Raw genomic sequence first — 25,654 nt, forward strand, 5'->3', positions numbered from 1 at the left:
ATTATTCGGGAAAATTCCATAAGAGAAAGACAGAAACAAGACAAGGGGAAAGAGTAAGATGTGGTCTCAGGTAAAACAAACTTTGGATTGATCCACGAAGGAGCTCAGAAGCATAAACCGCAGACAAAGTTGTCCTGTCGGCTGAGAAGCCAGGGTCAGCTTTTAATACCCTTGTATTAAGAAGCCATTGGCCGCAGCTACCCCAGGGGCAGGGCTGGAGGTGGGGAGGAGGTATTTAGGAGGGCAATTCTCTGGAGAAGGAGGCAACTGTGAGCCCTTAGAAGCCACACACACAGCAACTCGGGGCTGGGTGCGCCAACCAGGTAAGGGGATCCCCGAGGGGCATCTGCAGTGTCTATGGCAGTTGTGAGGGTATATAGACACGTTTACATAGATCTGTCCGTTGGGACCTAATCTGGTTGATACAGTTTCTTATTTACATTTTGGTTTCCAATGCAAGATTCTAAACTCTTCCGCAGCAAGGACTCTGTGCTATTCATCTTTGCATTCCTAACGCAGGGACTGGCAATGAGTTGTTACTAGTCAAACTCTTACCAGATAAAGAGGAACTTGGGGTCGATCACAGAGCAACTTTAACTCCAGATGAAGTAATTTGGGCGTGATTCTGTTGGCGGTTGGAAAGAGTGTGGAGCACTTACTGGCCGCAGTGGACCCTGCGCATTGGGCTAGGGAAAGGACGGGGAGAGCGGCCGAGGCACTGTTGTAGTGATGCAGGCAAGAAGCCACAAGAGGCAGAGTTCTGGTAGAGGCTGCGAGCCGAGGGAGGCAGATGCAAAAGTCATTCAAGTATTATCTACAGGATCCAGATGGCCCCAGGCTGACAGCCAGTAGAGAGACCATCAGCAAGGCTAATTAATCAAGTGTGTTACAAGTTTTATTCTTCTATGCCTGCACGCAGAAAGAAGAGCATGCCTCATATTTGCATGGAAGAAATAGCCAAAAAAATAAATCCATGTGGGTTTTCTTAGTGTCATGCATAATTAGACAAAGCCCATGAAGTAAGCATGGGAATATTTGCTTTCCCTCCATATTTTGGCCAGAGTTCCACAGTCAGATCTGAGAAAACCCAAGGTCATCAGTGTGGAATTCGTTCAATTCATTAGCACGTGGGGTACTTAAGTTTAAAGTGGTTTCCAGGGGCGCCTGGGTGGCTCAGTCGTTAAGTGTCTGCCTCCGGCGCAGGTCATGATCCCAGGGTCCTGGGATTGAGCCCCGCATTGGGCTCCCTGCTCGGCGGGTAGCCTGCTTCTCCCTCTCCCACTCCCCCTGCTTTATTCCCTCTCTCACTGTGTCTCTCTGTCAAATAAAAAAAAAAAAATCTTAAAGTGGTTTCCAGTGACATTGCTTTCAAATCAATCATTCTATACCGTAACATATGTTCTGAAAGCTGCTGATTCAGCACATTATCCTCAGCTGCATTCTGGACCGGATCCTGGCTGGGATAATTTATCTGTGACTCAGATGGATCATATACACATCAAGAAATACATACTTTTTTTTTTTTTTCTGAGTTCTTCCAGGACTGGACTCTAGGCAAAGCTGTGTGCATTCCTCTCCAATTTTAGGGCTCAGTGACTTTTGGCCAGGTGCCTGCCCTTCACGTTGTTTTCCGAGAACCGGTTCCTGGGACCCTTGTTGCGTGGACTGGACCTGGATTTGCCAGGGTTCTCCCTGGGGCTGGCTTGAGATTTGCCGTCAACAACATTTCCTTTCCCATGAACTTCACCATTGCCCTTCGCTACGAAATTCAGGTACCCAACTTCTTTTTCAGGGGTAAAGGGCTGACTGAAGTGCATTCTCAAACTACGAGTTTCCATTCCAGTCTTGCTAGATTAGGGTCATCAGAAAATGATTTGCAAAAAGTAGAACATCTGGAGAGCATTAGAAATCAAAGAATTTCCTAGCAATATTAAAATAACACAGTGAGCCAGAGAGATACATGCTTTATTCCGTGGAGAGAAGCTGAATTTGAAGTTATATATCTAAGGTACAGGGTCTAAGGAAGTGGTGATGGAATGTTTGTATAAGAACAATGAAAAACTAAACTAACACAAATTCTGCCCTTCTGGGACTTTTTTCTAAAAATCTTCTAAAAATTTAATAAGCTAACCTATGTGCAGAGATTCAGATTCACGCAGAAGAGGCATTTATTTTGCACTTGGAATTTACCCTGAAACAAGAAAAAAACTAAAGGCAGACAGCTCCTCTTGCATCCTCCCCCTGCCTTTTGAGAAATATCTAAGGCAGAATAGAAACCAAATCAGAAAAACACTCCATCTAGAGTGATAGCCCCTAACCTTTTCTCTGCATAATCTTTTCTTTGATAATCTGAAACCCCACAGACCATTTCACCTGAAAAATACTTTATAAGGCTGAGGATGGTCTCAGAGCCCCCAGGGTTCCTCTGGGGACCACATTCTGGAAATGTTCATGTTATGTTGTATGAGCAGAACTGCTGATCCACTTTGAAACTCTTGATACGACATAATTCTCTATTGCTCACTTATAAATGAAAGCCAAGGGACTTCAGTGAACTTGGACCTGGGGAGTATGATGAATCATTAAAAATAGGATATATATTTTAATTTTTCCATAGAGAGGACACATCTGTGGCATCTTTAAAAAGCATTTCCAAATTGCATGGCTTTCAGAGTACAGCTGATTAGCATGTACTATAAATATATATGCATATTTAGACACATATAAATAGATTTAGCAATATAATCATCAAATATCACATAACAAAATCTATGTAATGATACATTTAGATAATAATATTTATGCAATAGCATGAAAAAAAGGATATAAGCTTTTGTGAAGGATTCCAAATTTCCATTTTTGTTCTGTAATACAGGGACAGGTACATTAATTGACTCTCTGGGAGACAGAGGTTAAAGACGAGGCCTGTCAGGAGCGCCAGGGCTTTTCCAGCCCATGAACTAGAGCCACGGCCAGAAACAATATTCTTGGGTCTACCTGGCTCACCATTAAGACCCCAGCGAGTTAGAGCTGAGAGTGAGCCTCTCAGACTTTGCTCGTAAATTCCATTTTCCGAGAGGGCTGGGGGCTGTGGATTCGAGTCCAAGTGCTGTCCTTGAGGTGTGTGTTGTACCTGCATCCTCACAAGGACGTGCTTTTTATGTCCTGTCCATCTAGCCCGCAGCCGATTGGACTGTCCAGGTCCTGGCTAACCCCCGTGGAGGGAGTGAGCACTGTCCGCGCGAGAGTCCATGGCCACGGCCTCCGTCTTTCCCTTTACCAGCGGCTTCCAGGTATGCTTGGGACCTGTCCTCAAACATGGAAGGCTTCTTAGAATTTTGTTCATCTATCAGTAATTTGTATCAAAGAACTAAGCAGGAGAAGAGGTGACATTTATTAAGTGCTTGCTGTGGGCTACACTAAACTTCACATTTAAGATCGTATTTTATCTTGCTAACAACTCACTGAGGTAGACTTTCTCTTCATCAGGCGAGGAGGGAATTGAGAATGAGAATACTTGGAGACCTGCCCAGTCTCATAGCTAACATATTGCAGAACCAGGATTCTAGCCCCGATCTCCTGATTCTCAGTCTGGAAATTTCCTTTCCCTTTCCCCACATGGCCTGGAGAGGTGAGAAAGTGAAATGATACAAGAGTAAGAGTCAAATATTTAGCTGGCATTATCTCAACAGCTGAGAGTCTATCAGGTAAAAAAAAGCTACTAACTCTGAGGCCACTAATTTTGCATCAGAGATTTGTGGCAAAATAAAACAAAAGACCCTGTTGAGATTAACATGGTAGAAAGGACGAAGGACATTTGTTCTATCCTTTTCCCAGAGCAGTCATGACAACCCATGGCTAATAGTTCCTAAGCTTTGCTATTTGGCACAATCCTATGCAAGAGCCACAGAGAGAATCTGAGAGTGAATTTGCTGTCCACCCAATGCGCCTGAACCGGTCTAGACCTGGCCTCTACCCCACGGTCAAACCCACGTCCACGCAGGTGGGATACCACCAAATACCCTGGCCGCTTAGGTTATATGACTGTACTTTGTCACTGAATTGTTGCTTTATTTCTCTTCATACAGAATCGTGCTGCTTCCCACACCCATCTGTTTAGAACCAGATGTACAATATTTCATAGATGTCTATTTTTCCCAGCCTTTGGAAGGAGGGTCCCACGCTTATTCGCACATCCTGGTTGATTCGGTAAGTATCCCGGAGCGACGGCATGCTGCCTTCCAAACTGAGCCCCGTTATCATTCTGCTTTTAGACTGCATGGTGCAATGTTTCTTTAGAAGTATAAATGAGTTTGTTCCTTTAGAAAAATCACTGATTCTCTATAAATGTCACCTAAGACCAATTGCAAACCTTACAGAACAGCACGCACCAGCAACAGGTTGAAGTGTTTTACCTATTCTATTGTTTAGTCTTCACGACAACTCTGAGGGAGGCACTGTTGTTGTCCCCATTTTATAGACGACAGAACTGAGGCACAGGGTCACAGAGCCAGTGAGAGAGGAGTCTGCCATCAGAGCCAGACTCCCTGATGCCAGAGCCCCCACTCTGAGCCACCACGGTGTCCTGGCATTGCAGAAAGTTGGGGGAGAAATTCTACCACTTTAATTGTCAGTGTCTTGTAAGTTCCGCTCTATACATACTGTGTTTTTATATTGCTGTGATCAGAGCACTCATACATAGACAGATATTTTTTAGTTCCCGTTATATCATAAGCATTTTCTTATGGTGCTTATGTAGTCTTCTTATCATTTTTAGGAACGATGCATAATATTTCCTCAAATGACTTCTTTCAACGCCTTTCCCCCACAAAGCTGGGCCACAGATATTCCTTCCAAACCTCTCACTCTGTACAGAACTTCAGGCCCAGGCTAGTCCCTGGGCAGAGTTTGGGCACTGAGGAAATTTAAGCCTTCACTTACCAGTATCTATTCCCTACTCGTCAAGGTTTATGGCTCTTGAAATAGCCTGTCAAATTAATTTCTGGGAAGTATCCTCCAATTAACTCTCACGATCATCAGAAATATGTGAAAGTATCGGGTTCATTCCACCTTCAGCAGAATTGTATAGAATTGTGTGGAATTTTTTTAAAGTAATTTTGTGGATAAAAATCAAATTCATTTGTTACAGCTGCATTTTTAAAATATTCATGAGAGGGGTGCCTGAGAGGCTCAGTTGGTTAAGCGTCTGCCTTCGGCCTTTGGCTCAGGTCATAATCCCGGGATCCTGGGGTCCAGCCAGCGTTGGGCTCCCTGCTTGGTGGCGAGTCTGCTTCTTCCTCTCCCTCTGCCCCTCCCCTTTGCTTATGTTCTCTCTCTCTCTCACTCACTCTCTCTTTCTCAAAATAAATAAAATCTTAAAAAAAAAACAAAATAAAGTATTTGTGAGAATCTTCTAATATCATGATTTAATTGGCAAACTACTGTCCTACAAGGTTTTATTTGAACACAGCTATGGCCAGTTGTTTAAAGATTTATTTATTTTTGTGGGAGGAGGGGCAGACAGAGAGGAAGAGAGAATCCAAGAAGACTCTGCACTCAGCACAGAGCCTGACACGGGGCTCCATCTCACGACCCTGAGACCATGACCTGAGCCGGAACCAAGAGTCAGACACTTAACTGACTGAACCCCCCAGGCGCCCCTGGCCAGTTGTTTATATATTATCTACCACTGTTTTCAAGCTACAAAGGCAGAGCTGAGTACTTGCCACAGAGGCCTTATGACCCACAAAGCCAAAAATATTTACTGTCTAGCATTTTATAGGAAGCTTGACAATCCCTGCTTTAATTAGTTGTATGTCCATATTTCATGAATTGTGTCTTTTAAGGTTTAATTTTGAAGCATCGAACATTTTAAATTTATAACCTGGAACTTTGCTGTTTCATCATTTACTATAGAACTCAGTATGAGGCAGGTGTATCTTGGAATTTATTCAACAAGTTCAGGTATTGTAACATCTAGAAAAAGCCATTATATAAGATTATTTTACCAGAGATAGGATTGCAAAATTTAGAAAACAGGGAGGGAGGGAGGGAGGGAGGGAGGGAGGGAAGGAAGGAAAGAAGGAAGCAGGGAGGGAGGGGAAGAGCAAGGGAAGGAGGGAGGAAGGAAGGAAGGAAAGAAGGAGAGAAGAAATGGGACACTCAGATTTGAATATTGTATAAATATGTCCAAAATATTGCCCTCGAATGCTGCATGAGACATACTAAAAAATTATTCATTGCTTTTCCGAAATTCAGTTTCAACTGGGTGATTTGTATTTTATCTGGCAACCTTACCCAAAGGTGGTCTAAATCTTGCACCTGGAGGGCCGTCTGATATTGTGGTGAGGTTCTACCATGTTACAGTAGAAATGAGGTGGAAAGTGGAAATAAACTCTTGAATGAGAGTTTAAACTATCGTGATTTCCCTACCCATGTTAAGTCCTATTCTCTGCCCAGGAACTTCAAATAGAACTGCACTCACAGACCAACACATGAGTTACAAAGAAAGAAAATCAAATCCAACAGATTTAATTTAGGGGGAAAAAGCTAAAAGTTGGAAACCCACGCAGAGTAGAGAAAGGAAAAGGAAGAAATTAAGGAATTGATACATCATGGAGAGATTTTATTATTATAATGATAGTCATGAAACTCAAATTTATAAGAGCCAAGATACTCCTCATCTTAAATCCATATCCTGAATATTTTATATTCACTATTTATAATTTTATTTATAATAGTTTATGACTTGATGCTGTATTTCATGCATCCATGCAAATTATCCATTCATCACCCATTCGCTGAGCATACATGGGCTGATATTGTGGTCCCTTCCCTCAAATAATTCTCAGTCTGATACAGAAGACGGACGTGTAAATAAAATCATTGCAGTGATATTTGGTAGATACATAATACAAATGGGTAATTTGAAATTAACTGAAAAATATTTCCATTTGATCAGTTTTCAAGCAATCATCCCTTACATATAGCTACAAAAACCATGAAACCTGAGTGAAAATTAGGACAGGAGCCTGATCTTCACGAAGTGTCAGAACCTCAGAGGAGAGGCTAGATCCCTCTTTCGGGTCAGATTCCCCAGAAGCCGGAGCAGAGACAGGGACTTAGGTCCCCCTGATTTATTGAGGGTGTGCTTGTGGGAGAAGAGGCGTGGGGGACAGGGGAAGGAACAGAGCAAGGATGTGATCTGCGCTGAAGTGTAGCTGATCCCACAGGGGGCTTGGGAACCTCCTTGTACCACCGAGCTGGCTGCACCTCGAGGCCAAGTGGTGGAGCCTGTGTGCACCCAAGTCATCCACCCCACCCGGCCCCCAGGGAGTATGTTCACTTCCGGGCAAGTTGGCTGAGTCCAAGTTTTCTGGAGAAGGGGACAGCTGTGAGACTTTAGCGCCAATACCACAGCAGCTGGTGAACGGGGCGATCCGGGCAGGGCACCTACAGTGTCCCTTTGAGTCCCTGACCCCGGATGTCCATAGGAGAAAGCCAATGCACATTTTCTGATTACAGACTAATGCAGTTATTTCCACACCACCAATATTGTGGCTCTGGGAAGATGCTTGACTGCCTGAGCCCTGGCCCTTTCAAAGTTCATTTTTCTCCTACAGCCAGATTAACATTTATATCTAAGACCAGGATGCACTACCAAGAAGCCTGGATGAAAGCTTTGGTCAACCCTGGATGCTCCGTCTGCAGAAATAGCTTTTGTTTGGCAAGCCTAGTGAGACAGTCACAAATTTCCTTCAGTCACCCTATTTCATGATATATGCTTCCATGAAAATGTGTTTAGAGTCAAAAGTATATTAGCCATTCTAGAATATAAAACTGCCATTCTTTTAAACCATGGGATGGACTACACTTGGTAAACAAAGTCTTTAGAAGTTTCTAGAAGAAGTGAGTTACAAAATCCTATAGCTTGACAGGGACTCTTACCATCTGGCCCATCAGTTTGGTGCCAGGACTGGCCTCCTTGAAACTGCCTCAGACCAGTAACTGTAGATAACGAACCCCTGGTTGGCTGCCTTCATCCCCAACCCTAGCCTGTCCGGCTTCCTTCTGCATCTCTCTTCACTTGGTATGTGTTTGGAGAACGCAGTCATTTTGGTATCAACTTGAAGAGACCACACTAGACAGGTGTGTATACGTCTTCATTGAGCAAATATTTATGAAGCAGCTACTGTGAATTAGACACTGTGGTAGGCACAGGTGTGAACGAGACAAGCACCGACATGCCGGGGCTTCCTCTCTAAAGGGGGGATAAAGACAGTTACACGGGAAATGGCAGCGTGGTCTGAGAGCTACCGGAAGCCGTGGCAGGTCACCGAACAGAAAAGCTCGGGGTGCCTGGAGCAGTGATCCTCAGCATCACCTGACCCAACCTCCTCTTTTTATTGCAAATGTTTTGTAACACTCTTTACTGATTTGAAACGCAATTCATGGGCATCATAGCCTACCTTCATACATACCTTCCAAAGAATGTCGATGTAATGTGCGAATACAAAGATACATAAAAGGAAAGTAATTTATGGAGGAACATTATGTACTTCAATATGTTTGCACACTGGCATGAATACGCCGCAGACACAGGAGACAGGGACGTGCTCAAAGGTGTAGAATCCCTCAGTGTGAGACAGCCATGAAAGCAGGAGTGTTGCAAACATGTTGCAGTCATGTTTTTAAAACAGAGAATAAGGCTGTCTCACCTTCTAATCATAAACAAAGATTTCTCCTGCATGGGTGTTCGGTGAAACATGGGCTGATTTTCCTTTGTGTCAAAACATCAGGGATTTCTGATCCGCACCTGCTAAAAGCCAGTAACACACCTCATCTGATGGCCATGACAACCAAAACTACCCCTTGGAATTCCAAAATGCCCCTTAGGGGATGGCACCTCCCATATTGAGAACCACTGAGCCAGGAGGTTGGGGGGGAGGGGAACACGGGGGTAAGAGAAAGAAGCCACTGAAGGTTTGAAGGAGGGGTTATCTGAACAAACTGCCTTTTAAGGAATCACTGTGACTACGGGGTAGAAAACTGACAGGGGAAGGAGAAAAAGGGTGGAAGATGGGACATCTGTTGGGCTGCCACCGTGGAGATCTGGATGGCCTCCATTAGAGCAGTGACAGGGGGGTGAAGAGACATAAATGCATCCTAGACACATTTGAGAGCTTAGATGGACCAGGCTTGTGACTGACTTGATGTGTGGGGCAGTGGGCAGTGTTGATGGCGAAGAGGCAAGTATCAAAGATGACCTTCTTCAGTCTTCTACACTGAGTAGCTTGGCAGATGCTGACACTCTCCTGCCAACAGGCTCAGGGAGGAAAGCGGGTTTCAGGTGTGTTGGTTTGCAGTGCCTGTGGGATGACCAGTAAGCTTGTCTGTGCAGATCTGGAGCCCGTAACTGAGACGTGGGCAGGAGGCCTGGGTCGAGATGTCGGCAATCTATACTGACGGTAACTGAAGGCACAAGGTCGCCTAGAAGGGGGGTGTGGAGTAAGGGAGGGGCTGATGAGAGAACCCCGAGGAACCCAACACTGAGGGATGGGTGGAAGGAGAGGCACAGCATTGGCGTGAAGAGTAAATACGGGAGGAGGCAGTGAGGGTAGCAAGGAAACAGCGTTTCAAGAAACGTGGCTATCGAGGAGTCAAAGGGCACAGACGGGGGCAGTGGCAGGAGGAATATATGAGATCAAGGAGGTGATTTTACGGACGGGAGAGATTTCAGCACATTTAAATGCCATTTGAAAGGAAGAGATTAAAGAAAGAAAGTATAATCCACAGAGAAGTTTCCTGAGGGCAGAGGGCACGGTGGCAGACATCCCTTCCCCTGGGACACTTCTTCGTAAGCGCCGAGCCAGGGACAGGGGTGGTACCTGTGCGCCCGGAGTTTGGGAGGCAGGAAGCGGGAGGCTCCATTTCCTCTGGGAAGCCAGAGGAGGAAGGGGCAGTGAGTGAGTGGTCCATCCGGGAGTGCAGGGAGAATGAGGATAGTGGTTTGAGGCATGGAGACACTGTGAAATGGGCATCTGGGGCTGAGATTCCACCCCTGGCGTGTCAGAGGGCAAAGAGAGAAGGACCAGGGGTGTGGATGGGCGTGGGGGGAGGGGATGGTTGAAAGGGTCCTTGAAGCAAAGGACCATGGGAACAAGGTTCAGTATGGACAAAACAAGAAGGCCAGGGGAGATTTATCTGGGCCCCCTGGTTCTCTCTTTTAACTTGACCTGCTGAATTAAATCTTAATTTCAGTGCTGACCAACTTGGTGTGACCGATTCTCTTATACCAACATGTTCTCCACTGCATCAGCCATGCCACTGAAAAACATTTAAAATGGTAATAGGTTATAACATAGGTAAAATCTTCTCAAGAAATATAACTGCATGGCTTTTCTTCACATAGGTTATCAAACTGTAGATGATCCCTCTTTGAGAATAAGCTTAGAACAATGCATTTGCCCCTCTAATAGCTGTATGCTCTAAGCCAGCAATTCACAGAATACATCTGTGAGATATTGAGTTTGTGGGATGTTAGTGTTACTTGAATATAGGACCAAGTAGTTAAATAAGCATGAAAGCACTGAGTTTAAAAATATCTTTCTTGCAGGACTTCTCAGAGCTTTATATGGTAATCTACACTGTGACTCCCCAAGAGGCAGATAGTTTGATGTAGGACACTACTGTTCATATGGAATTGAAAAGGACAAAACATTTAAAAGGAGAGTTTTGTGGATTTAGAGTTCCACAATAATACTATGGAATGTGCTAAGCCATAATTCCTGAATTTATCACAAGTAGCCTAGTTAAAAGTCTTTGAAATCTAAGACAAATTTATGAGCAAGCTAAAAATATAATAAGGATGGTAAAAAAAAAAAAAAAGTCTTATTTTCTTTGTCCCAAGTCAATAAATGTAAATATTTAAAGATTTCTTAAATACGATGAAAATCCTAAAGTCTTCAGTTGTAAGCATTTTCTCATAGATCTAATTGTTTATACAACTAGAATCTTGAACAGGAGACGGTTATGAATCTGAGTCTTCTTTTTGCATTATTTCAAAAGCTTGGTCTGATTCCCCAAATCAATTCATTGGAGAACTTCTGCAGCAAGCAGGATTTAGATGAGTATCAGCTGCACAACTGTGTTGAAATTGCCTCGAAGGCAGGACCTCAGGTGCTCCCCGGGGTGTGTGAGAGGCTGATAGTCAGCATGTCCGCCAGGCTACACGATGGGGCAGTAGGTGAGTATTGGCCCAGTGGGCTCTACCAACGCACAGCTTTTTAGAATGTGAATGAATCGTTTTAATTTATTTGAGCATCTACTCCAAACAATCAATGTCAATGACAATTTCCCAGTGTTTAGATATACAACAGTGTGTTGATGTGTTGGAATCCCAATGCACAGTACGGTAAGTGTATAAAAAAGGAGCCTTGTGGTAGCATTTGGCTGCTAGGATACCGGAACTATGGTCCTAAAATACTTACTTGGAATCCTGGAATTTTAGGGCTGGAATGAACTCTAAACAACTTCTTTCATCCTCAGACTTCCATTCAGTGAACGAGACTCTTGGGGTCCAAACCCATTAGGTAACTTGTCCATTTCACTAAGCCTTAGGGCTGTGTTTCTCATCCTGCAATTTGGGGCTGAATAATGCTTTGTTGTGGGGGGCCGTCATGGGGGGCTATTCTGTGCATCTCTATCCTCTGCCCACCCGATGCCGTAGCACCTTCCCTCCAGCTATGACATTCAAAAATGTCTTCAAACTTTGTCATATGTTCCGGGAGGCGGGGGTTTACAAAGTCTCCCCCCAGCTGAGAACCGCTGCTATAGAGTGACAACTCCAGTGAGACCTCGGGGTTCCTGAGTTCTGGGCACAGGCTTCTCCCATTACACTGCAGGACTCCGGCTTCAGGGTGCCCACAACCCCATGAAGGAGACGGAAGAAGGGAAATCAAACGGATGGTCCAGCACCAACATAGATCATCAGGATCTGAAGGAATAATATCAGTAATACTACATGTACTAATGTATCAATTAGTACAATACTAATGTATCAGAAATACAATTTCTTTTAAGCCTTTCATTAACTTGTTAAGTAACATTTATTGCTAAGCTATGTGTATTAAGTCATGTTTATTGAGCACTTACTACCTGCCACACAGTTCTAAGTACTTCATGGGCGTTCTTGTCTTTAATCCTTATAATCCCCTGGGGTAGATCCTATATTTTTCCCATTTCACAGATGAAGGAGTCGAGGATGAGAGAAGTACCAAGCAAAAGAGAAGTGAACTAAAGCTCCCAACAGGACCGGGTGCTTCTCTGTCGCTTCCTTCACCTCTAACTGCCCTCTCTGGCTCCCCACAGCCTGCAAGTGTCACCCTCAGGGCTCGGGGGGGCCCAGCTGTAGCCGACTTGGGGGCCAGTGCCAGTGCAAGCCTCACGTGGCCGGGCGCTGCTGTGACAGGTGCTCACCAGGAAGCTACGGTTTGGGACATCATGGCTGTCACCGTACGTAGCAACAAACAGATGGGGGAAGACCGGCATGGTCACAACCTTGGCGTCTCAAAGGCAGGAAAATCAGTGTGGGTCTTTCAAAGAGGAGGGGACTGGGAATTTGACGACATGACTCAGGCTGTCTGTCTATGTAGATAAAATGTATGGGAAAATTTTTCCATCGTATTTCATTCATCCGCTCAGAGGGCGCCAAATGGATACAGAGCTCCATTAGTAATCATGAGGGATGGTGCTCGCTTCAACGGCACATATCCTAACATTGGAATGATACAGAGATTAGCGTGGCCCAGGTGCAAGGAGGGCACACAAATTTGACTTTGAGAAGTCAAAGAAGGGGACAGCTCTGCCACCCGGATATCAGCCTCTCTGATGCTGGGGCCGCAAACAGCCATGGAACTGATTTTGTAAGTGGCACATTAATATGGGCTTAGATGGGTCTTTGTCCGTACGTGGTGGCAATCCAGTCCATGACTCCCATGTTCAGGGGATATAGTTCTCTGTTCACGCTGTAAGCCATTAGTGAAAATACTGTTGCCCACAGAAACCTGTCTTTGGTGGTTATCTCCAGATAGGTTAATTCTTTCAGGTAAAGGAACAACATATCTTTTTAGTCATGATTCAGAGAGATGGCATACCTTCCTGGTTATTGTCAACCCAGCACACAGTGCTTAGGTCCATGATCATTTTTGTGTCCCTTTCTTAAAAAAAGAAAAAAGAATGAAGTGCTTGAGATTCACAAAGGGGTATACACAAAGGAGCAAGCCTATCTTCCGCCTCCCACCTTTGTGTAGGGCAGATTGCCTCCAAGGATTCAACAATTTTCTAGAGAAGGATTGAGCCTCTATGATCTCACTGAGGAAAAAGAAAAATCCAACCACCCTGAGAGGGGTTTTTATATTTTTTTAGAATCTTGAAGTTTGACTTGATAATTAGAAGTTCGAGTCACTAAGAACACGCTACTTGTTCAGGTCCTGTGTATAAACAACGCTTATAAGCCCCGATGGCTCACAGCGTATTGTTTATTGGGTGAATGAGGGAATTGTGTGACAAACATTGACCCAGTACTCAGTGCATGCCAGCTTCTCAGACTCACTTTATGTACCTGATCGGGATGCAACAGTAAGTTCAGCTGCTACAAAATCAGGACCGTCACTCATTCCCCCAGCACACCACTTGCCCCCCACTCAGCATGTCCTCTTTCTTTGTCTAGAATGTCACTGTCACCCTCAAGGCTCAAAGAGCCCTGTATGTGACCAAATAACGGGACAGTGCTCCTGCCAGGGGGAGGTGGCCGGCCGCCGTTGTGATCGGTGCCTGCAAGGCTACTTTGGATTCCCCAGCTGCCGCCCTTGCCTTTGTAATGGGTTCACCGAACTTTGTGATCCAGAGACAGGCTCGTGTTTCAATTGCGGGGGTTTTACAACTGGAAGACACTGTGAAAGGTACAGAATCCACATGTAGTTTAATTTTGTTTCTTTTGTTCCGATGTCACAACACTCTCTGAAGGACCACTGAGTAGAAACTCAATGGTATTTCAGTGTAAAATGATTGCTATGTCCTTCAAGATCTTGTGATGAGCCAGACCATGTCTGATTAATTGGCCTGGCACCTTGCTTTTTATGTCCCTGAAATATGACATGTAAATTCACTGCTACTATATTGAGTGTAATGACTATACACCTTGGGACTTTCAATGTAAAGCAAAAAATTACTTCACAGAGTAAGCGAGCATCTTCTAAAATACGGAGTTTTGAGAGTTGCACTGTCCTCAAGCATAGCAAATCCACATTGGCTAATGTGAGCTTTTCCTGGGAACGTTTGGTAAAAAGAAATTGTCTTGCCAGATGCATCGACGGTTACTATGGGAATCCTCCTTCAGGACGGTCCTGCCGCCCTTGCCGATGTCCAGACGTTCCCTCAAGTAGCCAATATTTTGCCCATGCCTGTTATCAGCATCCTTGGAGCTCAGATGTGATCTGCAATTGTCTTCAAGGTTATGCAGGTACGCCGTCTAGTTCATGATGCCTTTTTGCTCCTATCCCATAGTGCTATCTAAAAAATGATCCCATGTTCATAATTTATCTGCTCTGAACAATTGAGTGGTCCTGAATAGAAGTTAATGGTAAGAAGACACAATCTGGTACCTTGCTGCTTTACTGAACAAAGGATTTGAATGATTGAGAAACCAATGACAATGAAGAGCTCATTCCTCAGAGCTATTACTGTTTTTAAATAGTTCTGGAAAACTAATGGACCAAATGAGTTCAAATCAAAATGATTTATTTAAAATAAAACCATCACATGTTAAGTAAGATACATAGGTGATTAAGTAATATGTATGTCTTATGTAACATATAACATAAGCAATTTAAAGTAAAAAATTTTAATCAAATGCTTTCTTCATATAATCCCAACCAGTCAATTTGACTGATATTTAATAAATACAACTTATTTTTTCAGATGTCTTGAAGCACTGATTTGGGCCTCATACAGACACCATAGAAGTCAATTCAATATTTGTGTCTGTCGCTCTACCAAAAATGTTATTTTGAAGAGTTTAAGCATGAGTGTAAACATATAAGGCAAACAAGGAAACAACATGAATTCACCTTGATTTAATCATATTTTGAAAATATGGTGCTGCTGTTTTCTTCAATGATAGTTACCATCATGATAATAAATGACATGGCTAATTTTTTCTTTTTTGCTACCTATGTCTCTACTTCATTCTGATGTCTTCCCATGTCCACTCTGGCTTGGTTGGTCAGTGTTTAATAACTGAGACCATGATTGGCTGACGAGAGCATTCCTAAATGGGATGAACCAAAATGTGGGGGGTAGACCCACAGTTTGAGCACCTAGCTGACCACCGTTCCCCGGTGGTTGGAAGGATAGCAGGTGGAGGCGTGAAGGGATGGTTTCTCCACACCGTGCTTGATAAAAACACTCTCCAGGCTGCGCACATCAAGAAAACCACTATCACCATCTTCACTGCTAGACCCCCATCTCAGGGTGCTGCTGGTTCGCCTCCAGAACCAGGTGAGGGTGGGGGTACCCCAGAGAGAACTGGGGCTGAGATCGGCTTTGGGTCCTGAGGCACACTTGGGTGACCCCAGTTATAGAAAGTTCCAGAATCCTGTGCCTACCACTCTGTAGTTTTTTTTAAGGACTAGAATGCATTCCTCACCAAGGGCTTTTTAGTTCTGAATAATCGTTGTATTCTCTGACTGGATAATAAATTAAAATGAATGTTTTAATTCAGAACATTTTTTCCTTCTTCATCCCCAGTGTGTGACATCTCATTATCTCTTGAAGATCCTAATTATTCTCTGTATCCGTCTCCATTCCCTGCTCCCCCAACACCCATCCCCCCACCACACACAGACACAGAGACAGACAGACACACACACACATACTTCTCATCTCTTTCCCATGTCCTCTCCCCTCCATTCAGGTAAGCAGTGTGGAGAATGCTCCGCGGGTTTCTACGGAAATCCCAGAATTTTGGGAGCGTCTTGCCAGCCATGTGCCTGCAACAAGAACACGGATGTGACGGACCCCGAGTCCTGCAGCCGGCTGACAGGGGAGTGCCTGAAGTGTTTGCACAACACACAGGGGCCCCACTGCCAGTTCTGCAAACCGGGTTACTTTGGATCGGCCGTCAATCAGACCTGCAGGAGTAAGTCTGCCTGGCCCCCGGCGGGGAAAGTGGCGGCAGAGCGAGGCCCTGTGTGCATGTGCCCGGATTGCCTGCGGATAGGGCTGGGATATTAACAGGCCGATTCCTAGACTATACCTCCGACCCACTGAGTGCAATCTCCAGGAATTTGGGACCAGTTCATCCAGTGTCTTTAATGTATCAGTTGGGGAACCACTGATGCAGGAGAGGGCAAGGGGTTGAGTCTATGATCTTAAAAAAAAAAAAGGAGGAGGAGTAAACTGCTCATTTTTAGGAGATATTTAACTATTTCAGTTGACTCAAGTCAACGTAGTAAACTGTTTTCAGACTGTGAGTGGCAGGGGGAAAACGTGAGGCTTTCAGTCACCCTCATTGTGAGCTCTCGGAACATAGTCGGCAGAACCACATGAAATCGCTATGTGAGGCGATCAGAAAGAGTTGAATGTGTTCAACCTACTTAGATTCTTTGATGAGTCTGAAATATCGTAAGGTGTCTCTTCCTTGAGCCCTTTGGAGAAGCGATTCATACAATGTTTGTGTGGTTTGTGGAATGCCAGGGTCGTCCCTGAATTTACCTGCAGCAATGGCTCTGTTATCCCAGGGTGCTCCTGCCATCCTTCCGGGGTGAATCCTGCTGAGTGTCCCCCTGGACGGGGAGCTTGCCTCTGTGACCCTGACACTGGAACATGCCCTTGTCTGCCCAATGTCACGGGCCAGGCCTGTGACCGTTGTGCAGACGGATACTGGAACCTGGTCCCCGGCAGAGGATGCCAGCCATGTGACTGTGAGCCCCGGACCTCTCACGGCAGCCACTGTGACCAGGCAAGATGCTCTGAGCTTACCTAGGGCGCTAGAGTGGGAAGGGAGGGGGAGACGTGGTTTCCAAATTTGTAAATAATGTCTTCTTTATGTACTGTTGTTAATTAGTGTTTTTGGACAGGATTGGCCTCATACAGGGATGGAGTCTGCATTTATAAGGAATGAAAAGCACTAAAAAAGAAAACGAGGGTCTCAAGGTCAAGTTTGGCCTCCTTCGGCTTTCTCCAAGCTTCTCTGTGACTGGGGAAGTCAGAATTCATGCATAGCGAAACAGAGACAACTTCTCTTTCCCTACCCTGTATGTATGATCACAGGCAAGCTCCAAGAAATTGATCATTAATCAGAATTGATGATTAACCAAAATGAAAATCAATGGGTGCATGCAGAACCCACAGTTCCATTTTTTTTAAAAGATTTTATTTATTTATTTGAGACAGAGAGAATGAGAGACAGAGAGCATGAGAGGGAGGAGGGTCGGAGGGAGAAGCAGACTCCCCGCCGAGCAGGGAGCCCGATGCGGGACTTGATCCCGGGACTCTAGGATCACGACCTGAGCCGAAGGCAGTCGCTTAACCAACTGAGCCACCCAGGCACCCCCACAGTTCCATTTTCAGAAATTGAGCTGTCATTCCCTACAGCTCACCAATCGCTTTACGTATGGGCAAAATAAGATGTCCCTTTACTTGCCAGACCAGCATCAGTGGTTTCTAAAGGATGCAGTGTAGTGTACCAGGAGCAAATCTGCATTGTGTAATATACAGTTAATGCTACCTCACTGCACATGCGATTTTTAGTCAATAAAATAACGAGCATGGAATTTTTGAAACGAATATAATAACATCTATATGAAAAAAATCTATTCATGTCATGATCAGGGTATTTGGCTTAATAAATATATTCTTTGAAACACTTTCCACGTTAATAGAGATTGGAGGGAAGGGTAAAACAATGACAAGAAATTTTAGAGTCAGTCCATACTACAGGGACCAGGGTTTAATTGGAATCAAAATGCTAATTTAAGAAGCTGGGCTTTTCCCAACTACTACTAATAATAAGCATGGCTCACCTCCAATTTCAGCTCCACTATTCAACTGATTCAAAGGTCAAATCTTATGCAAGTCAACTTTTGAAGGTAGTTCTCATATACTGAATGTGTTTTCCTTTCTCCTTTTTTTCTTTTTCTTTCTCTCCAACCCTCCTGCTCCAACACACACACACACACACACAAACACACACTCACTACACCCTTTTTTCCCTTAATAAATTTTTTATTTTGGAATAGATTTCCAGAAAAGTTGTGAAGATAGTACAGAGAAGATGAACCCCACACCCAGCTTCCTCTGCTTTCAACATCTTACATTAATATGGTAGATTTGTCACATTTAATGAACAAATATTGATACATTATCACTAACTAATGTCCATAATTTTTTCAGATTTCCTTAGTTGTTTACCTGTTGTCCTTTTTCCATTACAAGACCCCATCCAAGACGCCACCTTACATTTAGTGATCTTGTCTCTTTAGGTTCTTCTTCGTTGTAACGTTTCTCAGACTTCTCTTATTTTTGATGACTTTAACAATTCTGAGGAGGATTTTGGAAAATGTCCCCTGATTCAAATTTGTCTGACATTTTCTCCTGATTGGACTTGGACTATGGGTTTGAGGAAGAAGCCCGCAGAGGGAAAGTGCTGTTCTCATCACATCATGTCAAGGCTACACACTATTTACATGACTTATCACTGTTGACACTAATCCCAATCACCTGGCTGAGGTAGTGTTTGTCATGGTTCTGTTTTGTAAAGTTACTTTTTTTCCTCCTTTCCATACCGTGCTCCTTGGAAGAAAGTCACTATGCACAATCTATACTTGAGGAGTGGGGAGTTTCACACTTCTTCCTTGAGGGCAGAGTAGCCCCATAAATTATTTGGAATTCTTCCGCACTGGAGATTTATCTGTTGTCCCCCATGTCTTCATTTATTAAGCATTTTTTAATACCTATACGGAGTCATGGGTATTTATATTATACTTTAAGTTATAATCTGATACTACTTTATTTTGCTGTTCAAGTTAGTCCAGCTTTGGTCATTGGGAGCTATTTCAGTGGGTTTCAATACCTCATTATTGTTGGGTTTTGGGGTTTTTTTAAGCACTTTCTGCATGACAAGATACTCTAAGCTCATCTGGTGTATTTCCTGCCCCTATCCTAAGCCTAGGAAAAGCCATTTTCTTTTTCTTTCTTACTTTTCTTTTTTTTTCTTTTTTTTTGTGAGAGAGAAGTGGGAGGAGGGGCAGAGGGAAAGGAAGAAAGAGAATCTTAAGCAGACTCCACGCCCAGCACGTAGCCTGATGCAGGGCTTGATCCCATGACGCTGAGATCATGACTGAGCCAAAATCAAGAGTCAGACACTTAACCAACTGAGCCACCCAGGAGCCCTGAATCAGCCATTTCTTTATGGAGCACTGGTTCCTTTTACTGGAGAATGGTTTCTGAGCACTAGATGACCATACCTGTCTTATATCCCCCCATCCACTCCTCGTACCTGCTGCCACTGACCATGGAACAAATGGTAGATCTCCACATGACTGCTTGGCTTCCTAATTCAAGAGGAACTCCCAAGGTTCATGACATCACTGTCTGGCATGCTTCTTAGACCTGTTAGCTTCTTCTTCTTCTTCTTCTTCTTCTTCTTCTTCTTTTTTTTTTAAGTAGGCTCCACACCCAGTATGGAGCCAAACACAGGGCTTGAATTCACAACCCTGAGATTAAGACCTGAGCTGAGATCAAGAGTTGGCTCTTTAGCCAACTGAGTCACCCAGGTGCCCAGTAGACCTTTTACGAAGCATATTTGTAGCAGGACTCAACAAAGACCACAGTCCAGTCATGGAGGCAAAGGGAAGCCTATGAAGCTAACAGTCAGATGGCATTGGTTTAACCAGAGAGCCCCCTGATGACAAGGGTATTTGGGGTGGTCTGGTCCACTGGGGATTCCTTGGGGAAGATTGATCTTTAAAATCAGGTAACACTTTCGGGGCGCCTGGGTGGCTCAGTCATTAAGCGTCTGCCTTCGGCTCAGGTCCTGGGATCGAGCCCCGCATCGGGCTCCCGGCTCGGCGGGAAGCCTGCTTCTCTCTCCCACTTTCCCTGCTCGTGTTCTCTCTCTGGCTGTCTCTCCCTGTCAAATAAATAAATAAAATCTTTAAAAAAAAAAAATCAGGTAACACTTTCATTGGAGTATAGAAGAGACAGGTGGATATTTAGATTCCCAGCTGTTTAAACCACCACTGGTAAGTGTCTCTGTGTCAGCCAGTTGGCCATCCCTGGTGCATTGTTACAGAGAGGTCCAAATGTGCCATCCAATATTTTCATCAACATTTGAGATGGAGGTGGAGAAACATGCTTCCCAAATATCAAATTTGCACATACGGCAAAGTTGTAAGCTCCTGGGATAAAGACAGAACAAGAGACAAGATATCCCAACAGCCTGTCCTGTTGGCTGGAAAGAAGAATGTGAAATGTTACCAGGATAAAAGTGAAAGTTTTGCAATTGGGTTTTTAAAATCCATTGCATCAATACAGGGTAGGAGTAATAACCTGCACCGGCTCGTGTGAAAAACATCTGCGGATTTTCGCTGTGTGTTTCCAGGGAGCCAGCAGTGGTTGCCAGGCTGCCAAAGACCCAGTGTCCGTTCAGGCTGGACTAGTGGGAATGCCATGCTCGGGTTCAGGCCAGTCACCGTCCCATGGTCCTCTGTACTGGTCAGACAGCTGTAGGAGCATTGTTGTTATTTCTGAGTACCACCTTTTAAACATTATATTGACAAACTAGTATGTGTCTAAAGGAAGACAATCAGGAGAGTGGGCAGAACCATCGCTATTCTGTGATGAAGGCTTGAAGGAATTAAAGGTGATCAGCCCAAAGAAAAGAAACAAATGCAAATTGAGAATGGTCATCTCTAGTTGGGAGAGGGACTGTCCGAGGGAAGGAGGAGGCTGCCTGTTTTGTGCAACAGGGCTCAGAACAACAGGAACAAGTTACAAAGGAGCAGACTCTGCACCCATGGAAGAAAAGATTGTGTGACAGTTAAGGACAACCAGCAGTGTGCCAGGCCTCAGGGACAGCCCGCTCCCCACAACTCCTTATGTGTGAGCAGAAGCTAATGCAAACGCCAAAGATGGGCAGAAGCTGCATAGATCCAGTCATTTTATAAATCAAGCTACTTACGGAGCTGCTGTTTAAGCAGATTTGGTCATGTATAACCTAGGACCATGAAAATAATGATTTGCTTCTGTATTTTTCTCCTGTGAATTTTCTAACCTCCCCAGGTTTCAGAAAAGTTGGTCAAGGATCCAGTTGGGAGGATGCACAAAAGATCAGCCCTCTCCCCCAAAACACAGTTAAATAACTGTCATTAAATGATTAAGCTTCAACTGCAAAAAAAAAAAAAAAAAAAATGTTGTTTTCTTGAGTAAAATTGGGAGAAACTCCATTGTATGTTCCATAATGGAAACATTATTTTCCAAATCAGTTGATGAATATTCGTTCAGGTCTTTGGCTGTGTCATGCATTAAATCCAATAACTGTAGAGGAAAAGAATGTGGCCCATTTCCCATGATGTGTTTTGTTTTCATTTACATCTGTGTATATTTCCCAGTTTGGGGCCACCTGTCCTCGAACAGCAGGAAGCAGGTGGTATATTCAGGGGCCCTAAGCCAAAACACATTAGCTCCTGAGCCTTGGTCTTGCCAAGGGTGTTTGCTGGCCGTGGGAATCATCCTTCCTCTGCCTTTGCACAGCTGTATGTTCTAAACCACTGGAGGGAAGACTGTTTTGTATTAAGATGCATTGTTTGTTTTAGATCATAAATCTTGTCAATTTGTCACCCGTGACTGTTCTTACAGCTTACAGGCCAGTGTCTGTGTAAATTCGGCTATGATGGGAAACACTGCAGAGGGTGCAAGGAAAATTATTACGGTGATCCACTGGGGCGATGCATTCGTAAGTATTGCTAATTCTAAAAACCTGAGGACCGTCCACCTGCTCCGACCATGAGCATGCTATGAGCCAGCTGAATTTTAAATTCCTCTATTTGATAGAAAATTCACAATGTGTAATCTTAGTTTTGAAAACAATATTTTTTATAGCCTTATAAAAAGATTTGTGTCAAACTTTAGGCTATATTAGATGTGTTGAAGCCTGGTTTGCAATTCCTCAAAGTCTCTAAAGTGGAACAAACGTCTGAGGTCATGACTTGTAGCCAGTTTTCTGCTATTTGGAAGCATGTTGACAAAAACAGCTTCTAGAAGGAGGTACAGGCTGGGAGATGGTTCATAGGAAGCCAGCAGAGGGGATGTTTCCTCACCTTGGAGCTCATAACTCTGGATCTTTCAGATACTCACTGATTCATTTATTTTAAGATATTCATAGTGTGCCTACTGGATAAGCTAGGTCATGAGCAAATAAGGCAAGGCCCCTAATCTCATGGAGTTCGTGGTCTAGTGCCTTTCGCCCCATGTCTTGGCACTGATTGCTGGATTTAGAGCAGCACTATCCAACAGAACTTTCTGCAGAGATGGAAACTGTCTGATCGGCACCACTGGGATGCAGGGGTCACTGGCCTGGGAGCTGATGAGCACTTGTAATGTGGCCAGGGCAGATGAGGAAAAGAATGTATGTTCAATTCATTTAAATTTCAGTAGCCCTGGATGGTTAAGTGGCTACTTACCATGTCCATATTGGACAGCACAGATTGAGAATCTGGGTTAGTTCTAGGAGGAGGGATTTTTGAATCCCTATAGTCCGCTGCCAAAAGAAGTCAATCCAAAAAAATATCAGATGTGGTGGGCTTATTATGGTCACCTCTACGTAGCCACACATGGTAACTCTTCTCCTCTCTATTCCTTTCTAAATGTGCTTTTGTGGCTAAAATAAATGGCCTTCATTTCCTTGCCCCACTCAAATCCATATCCTCAATGGTTTCCCTGGTCCCACTTAGTTTTCTAAGTGAAATTGCTACATTAAAAACCAGGGTTATCTTTTGGTAAGCTAAAAAAAAAAAAAAAAAAAAAAAAACAGGGAGCAATTTTGGCTCCTGGAAAATCTGTCTGAGCCTCTTTCCTCTGTGCCCTTCTCATATTTCAATAATCTCATTTTCTGAAATGCTTTCATCTTTCATAGAAAAAACTTTGCAAATGATCAACTCAGGCCACAGACCCCCTCTAACGCTCCTGGAAAAGAGCAATTAATAAGCTGGTGACTTGACATAGTGCTGCCCCTGAGGGGTTCCTGCTGAGGCCTCTGTGCCAAAGCCAATGTGCTGGACAGATGGTATCTAGCTGAGGAGCCTAGCGTGTTAATCAGTTTTTATTTGTAATCAGCATTTTTACTCAAGCTGTAAAATGCATTTTTAAATCACTCTTTCCTTGCAGTTAGTCCAGTGACGTAGGCTAATGATTCCCTGACCTTCTGGAAATTGCTGTAACTTCCATAGCTCTGTCCATCCTCCATCCTCAGCCTTAATCAAAAACCTACTCAACTGAATTACATGTAGCATCTGTTCGTTTGTTTTTTTAACTAAGACAAAATTAATTTAATTGTCTCCCTTTTTAAAAGGACTTGATTTTTTAGAGCAGTTTTAGGTTCACAGCAAAACTGAGAGGAAGGTACAGAGATTTCCTATATATCCCCACAGCCCACACATGCATGGCCAGCCCCATTATCCACACCTCCAAGAAAGTGGCACGTTTTTTACAACTGAGGAATCCACACTGACACACCATAACCACCAAAGTCCGCAGTTCACATTATGGTTCACTCTTGGTATTTTCCATTCTGTGGGTTTGGACAAATGTATAAGGACACGTATCCACCATGACGGTATCATACAGAATATTTTCACTGCCCTAAAAATCCTCTGTGCTCCACCTGTCCCTCTCTGTTCACCCCTCACCCCACAGCCTGTGCCAACCACTCATCTTTTTACTGTCTCCGTAGTTTTGCCTTTTCCAGAATGTCTGATAGTTGGAATCCTACAGTACATAGCGTTTTCAGTTTGATTTAGTTCACTAGGTGATATGCATGTAAGGTCCCTCCGTGTCTTTTCATGGCTTGATAGCTCATTTCTTCTTAGCCCTGAAAAATATTCCTTGTACCACAGTTTATCTATTCACCTACTGCGGGACTTCTTGGTTGTTTCCAGGTTTGGGCAATCATAAATACAGCTGCTATAAAGATCCGTTGCAGGTTTTTGCATAGAGACGTAAGTTTTCAACTCCTTTGGGTAAATATGATGGAGTGATTCCCCCCCCTTTTTTGAGGATGGACTGATTCTCCTTATATAATGGAAAACAGCATGGGTCAGCAGCCCCCAGGCTGGGTTTTGTTGAGACAGAGTGTGGTCACGAGAATTCTTAGAGGGTCGCCGGCATGCCTGAGTCACCTACGGGGGCAGTGGCCCCAGACACTAGGGTGTCGTCCACCACTAGGTCCAGGTTACTCACTCGTATAGGCAAAGGAGCCCACATGTGAACACTCACACAGTAAAGACGACACCTAGTATTTTCCTTCTGGAAACCATGAACTGATTTGTTCGTGGAACGCAAAGAAGAGTGCTGTATGTAATGGCCATTGCCCAGGTCTCTGTAATTATACCGGTTTTTAAACGTTCACCTTAAAAACGGGCGTCGGGGAGTCTCAGGGGAGAGGAGTGGGCTTGATTCTTGAGCGAGCCAGAAGCAAAAGGCCAAGTGACTGACATTCTCGGCTCCCTCTGTCTTCCACTTTAGCATGTGACTGCAACAGGGAAGGTGCCCAGAAGCCCCCCTGTGACCAGGACACGGGCATGTGCCGCTGCCGGGAGGGGGTGAGCGGCCCGAGATGCGATCGCTGCGCCCGGGGTCACGGCCAGGAATTCCCTGCCTGTCTGCGGTGTCACGGCTGCTTTGATCGCTGGGACCACACAGTGTCTGCCCTCTCCAAAGCCGTGCAAGGGTTAATGAAGCTGGCTGCTGACACGCAAGATAAAAGAGGGCCCGTGCTGGTCTGCGAGGCCAACTTCAAAGGCCTCAGAGAGAACATGTCTGAAATAGAAAGGATTCTGAAACATCCTGTTTTCTCATCGGGGGAATTCTTAACCGTCAAGGATTATCAGGACTCTGTTTGGTAAGATTTGTGCTCCAGCAATAGATTGCAAGTTCCTGATCTGCCTTGACTCCTGTGGAGCTTTATAAAGCAGCCTTCAATTTCAAAATGTACCTATGTGGACGTTAGGGAAATAATTTTTCAGTCAGCGTCCAGGCTGGGGATCATGACTGTCTGTCTCTTTTTTACCTACTTAGGATTACATGGGATCTTTCCAGATGCCATCGATTAGAACAAAAAGGCAATCATTAAGAGCCTGATTTTGGAAAGCCCAAACCCAGCAGAGCTGAAAGATACAAAATTAGAAAAAGGGTTGTTTATCATACAGATATTTTTTTTTCCAACCAGGCACTCAGGGAGATTTGCTAAATCTTCCCAAATTCTTCAGTTGTTTGGAAAAGCCTGTACATTAATGTGAAGTCATATAGCAAGCGTGAGAAGTTCCTCAAAATGCACTGTCATTTTTATTATATGTTATATATATTTATATAACATTCA

The 25,654-nt window shown here is 44.1% G+C and overlaps 1 protein-coding gene across 1 annotated transcript in view; it reads left to right on the forward strand.

Annotated features, from left to right (window-relative positions):
• The window catches only part of LAMB4 (laminin subunit beta 4), a 90,681-nt gene that overhangs the window by 40,106 nt on the left and 24,921 nt on the right, over positions 1 to 25,654 (forward strand). Inside the window, exons 14-24 of the mRNA XM_035020351.1 lie at positions 1,587 to 1,772; positions 3,178 to 3,293; positions 4,089 to 4,209; positions 11,068 to 11,245; positions 12,370 to 12,513; positions 13,730 to 13,961; positions 14,364 to 14,521; positions 15,974 to 16,198; positions 16,800 to 17,020; positions 21,919 to 22,015; positions 24,802 to 25,177. Of these exons, the coding sequence (XP_034876242.1) occupies positions 1,587 to 1,772; positions 3,178 to 3,293; positions 4,089 to 4,209; positions 11,068 to 11,245; positions 12,370 to 12,513; positions 13,730 to 13,961; positions 14,364 to 14,521; positions 15,974 to 16,198; positions 16,800 to 17,020; positions 21,919 to 22,015; positions 24,802 to 25,177 (2,054 nt within the window). The remainder of the gene's footprint in view (positions 1 to 1,586; positions 1,773 to 3,177; positions 3,294 to 4,088; positions 4,210 to 11,067; positions 11,246 to 12,369; positions 12,514 to 13,729; positions 13,962 to 14,363; positions 14,522 to 15,973; positions 16,199 to 16,799; positions 17,021 to 21,918; positions 22,016 to 24,801; positions 25,178 to 25,654) is intronic.

Source organism: Mirounga leonina, unplaced genomic scaffold, assembly GCF_011800145.1.
Source record: "Mirounga leonina isolate KUSES-001 unplaced genomic scaffold, KU_Mleo_1.0 Mir_174, whole genome shotgun sequence".
Taxonomy (NCBI): domain Eukaryota; kingdom Metazoa; phylum Chordata; class Mammalia; order Carnivora; family Phocidae; genus Mirounga; species Mirounga leonina.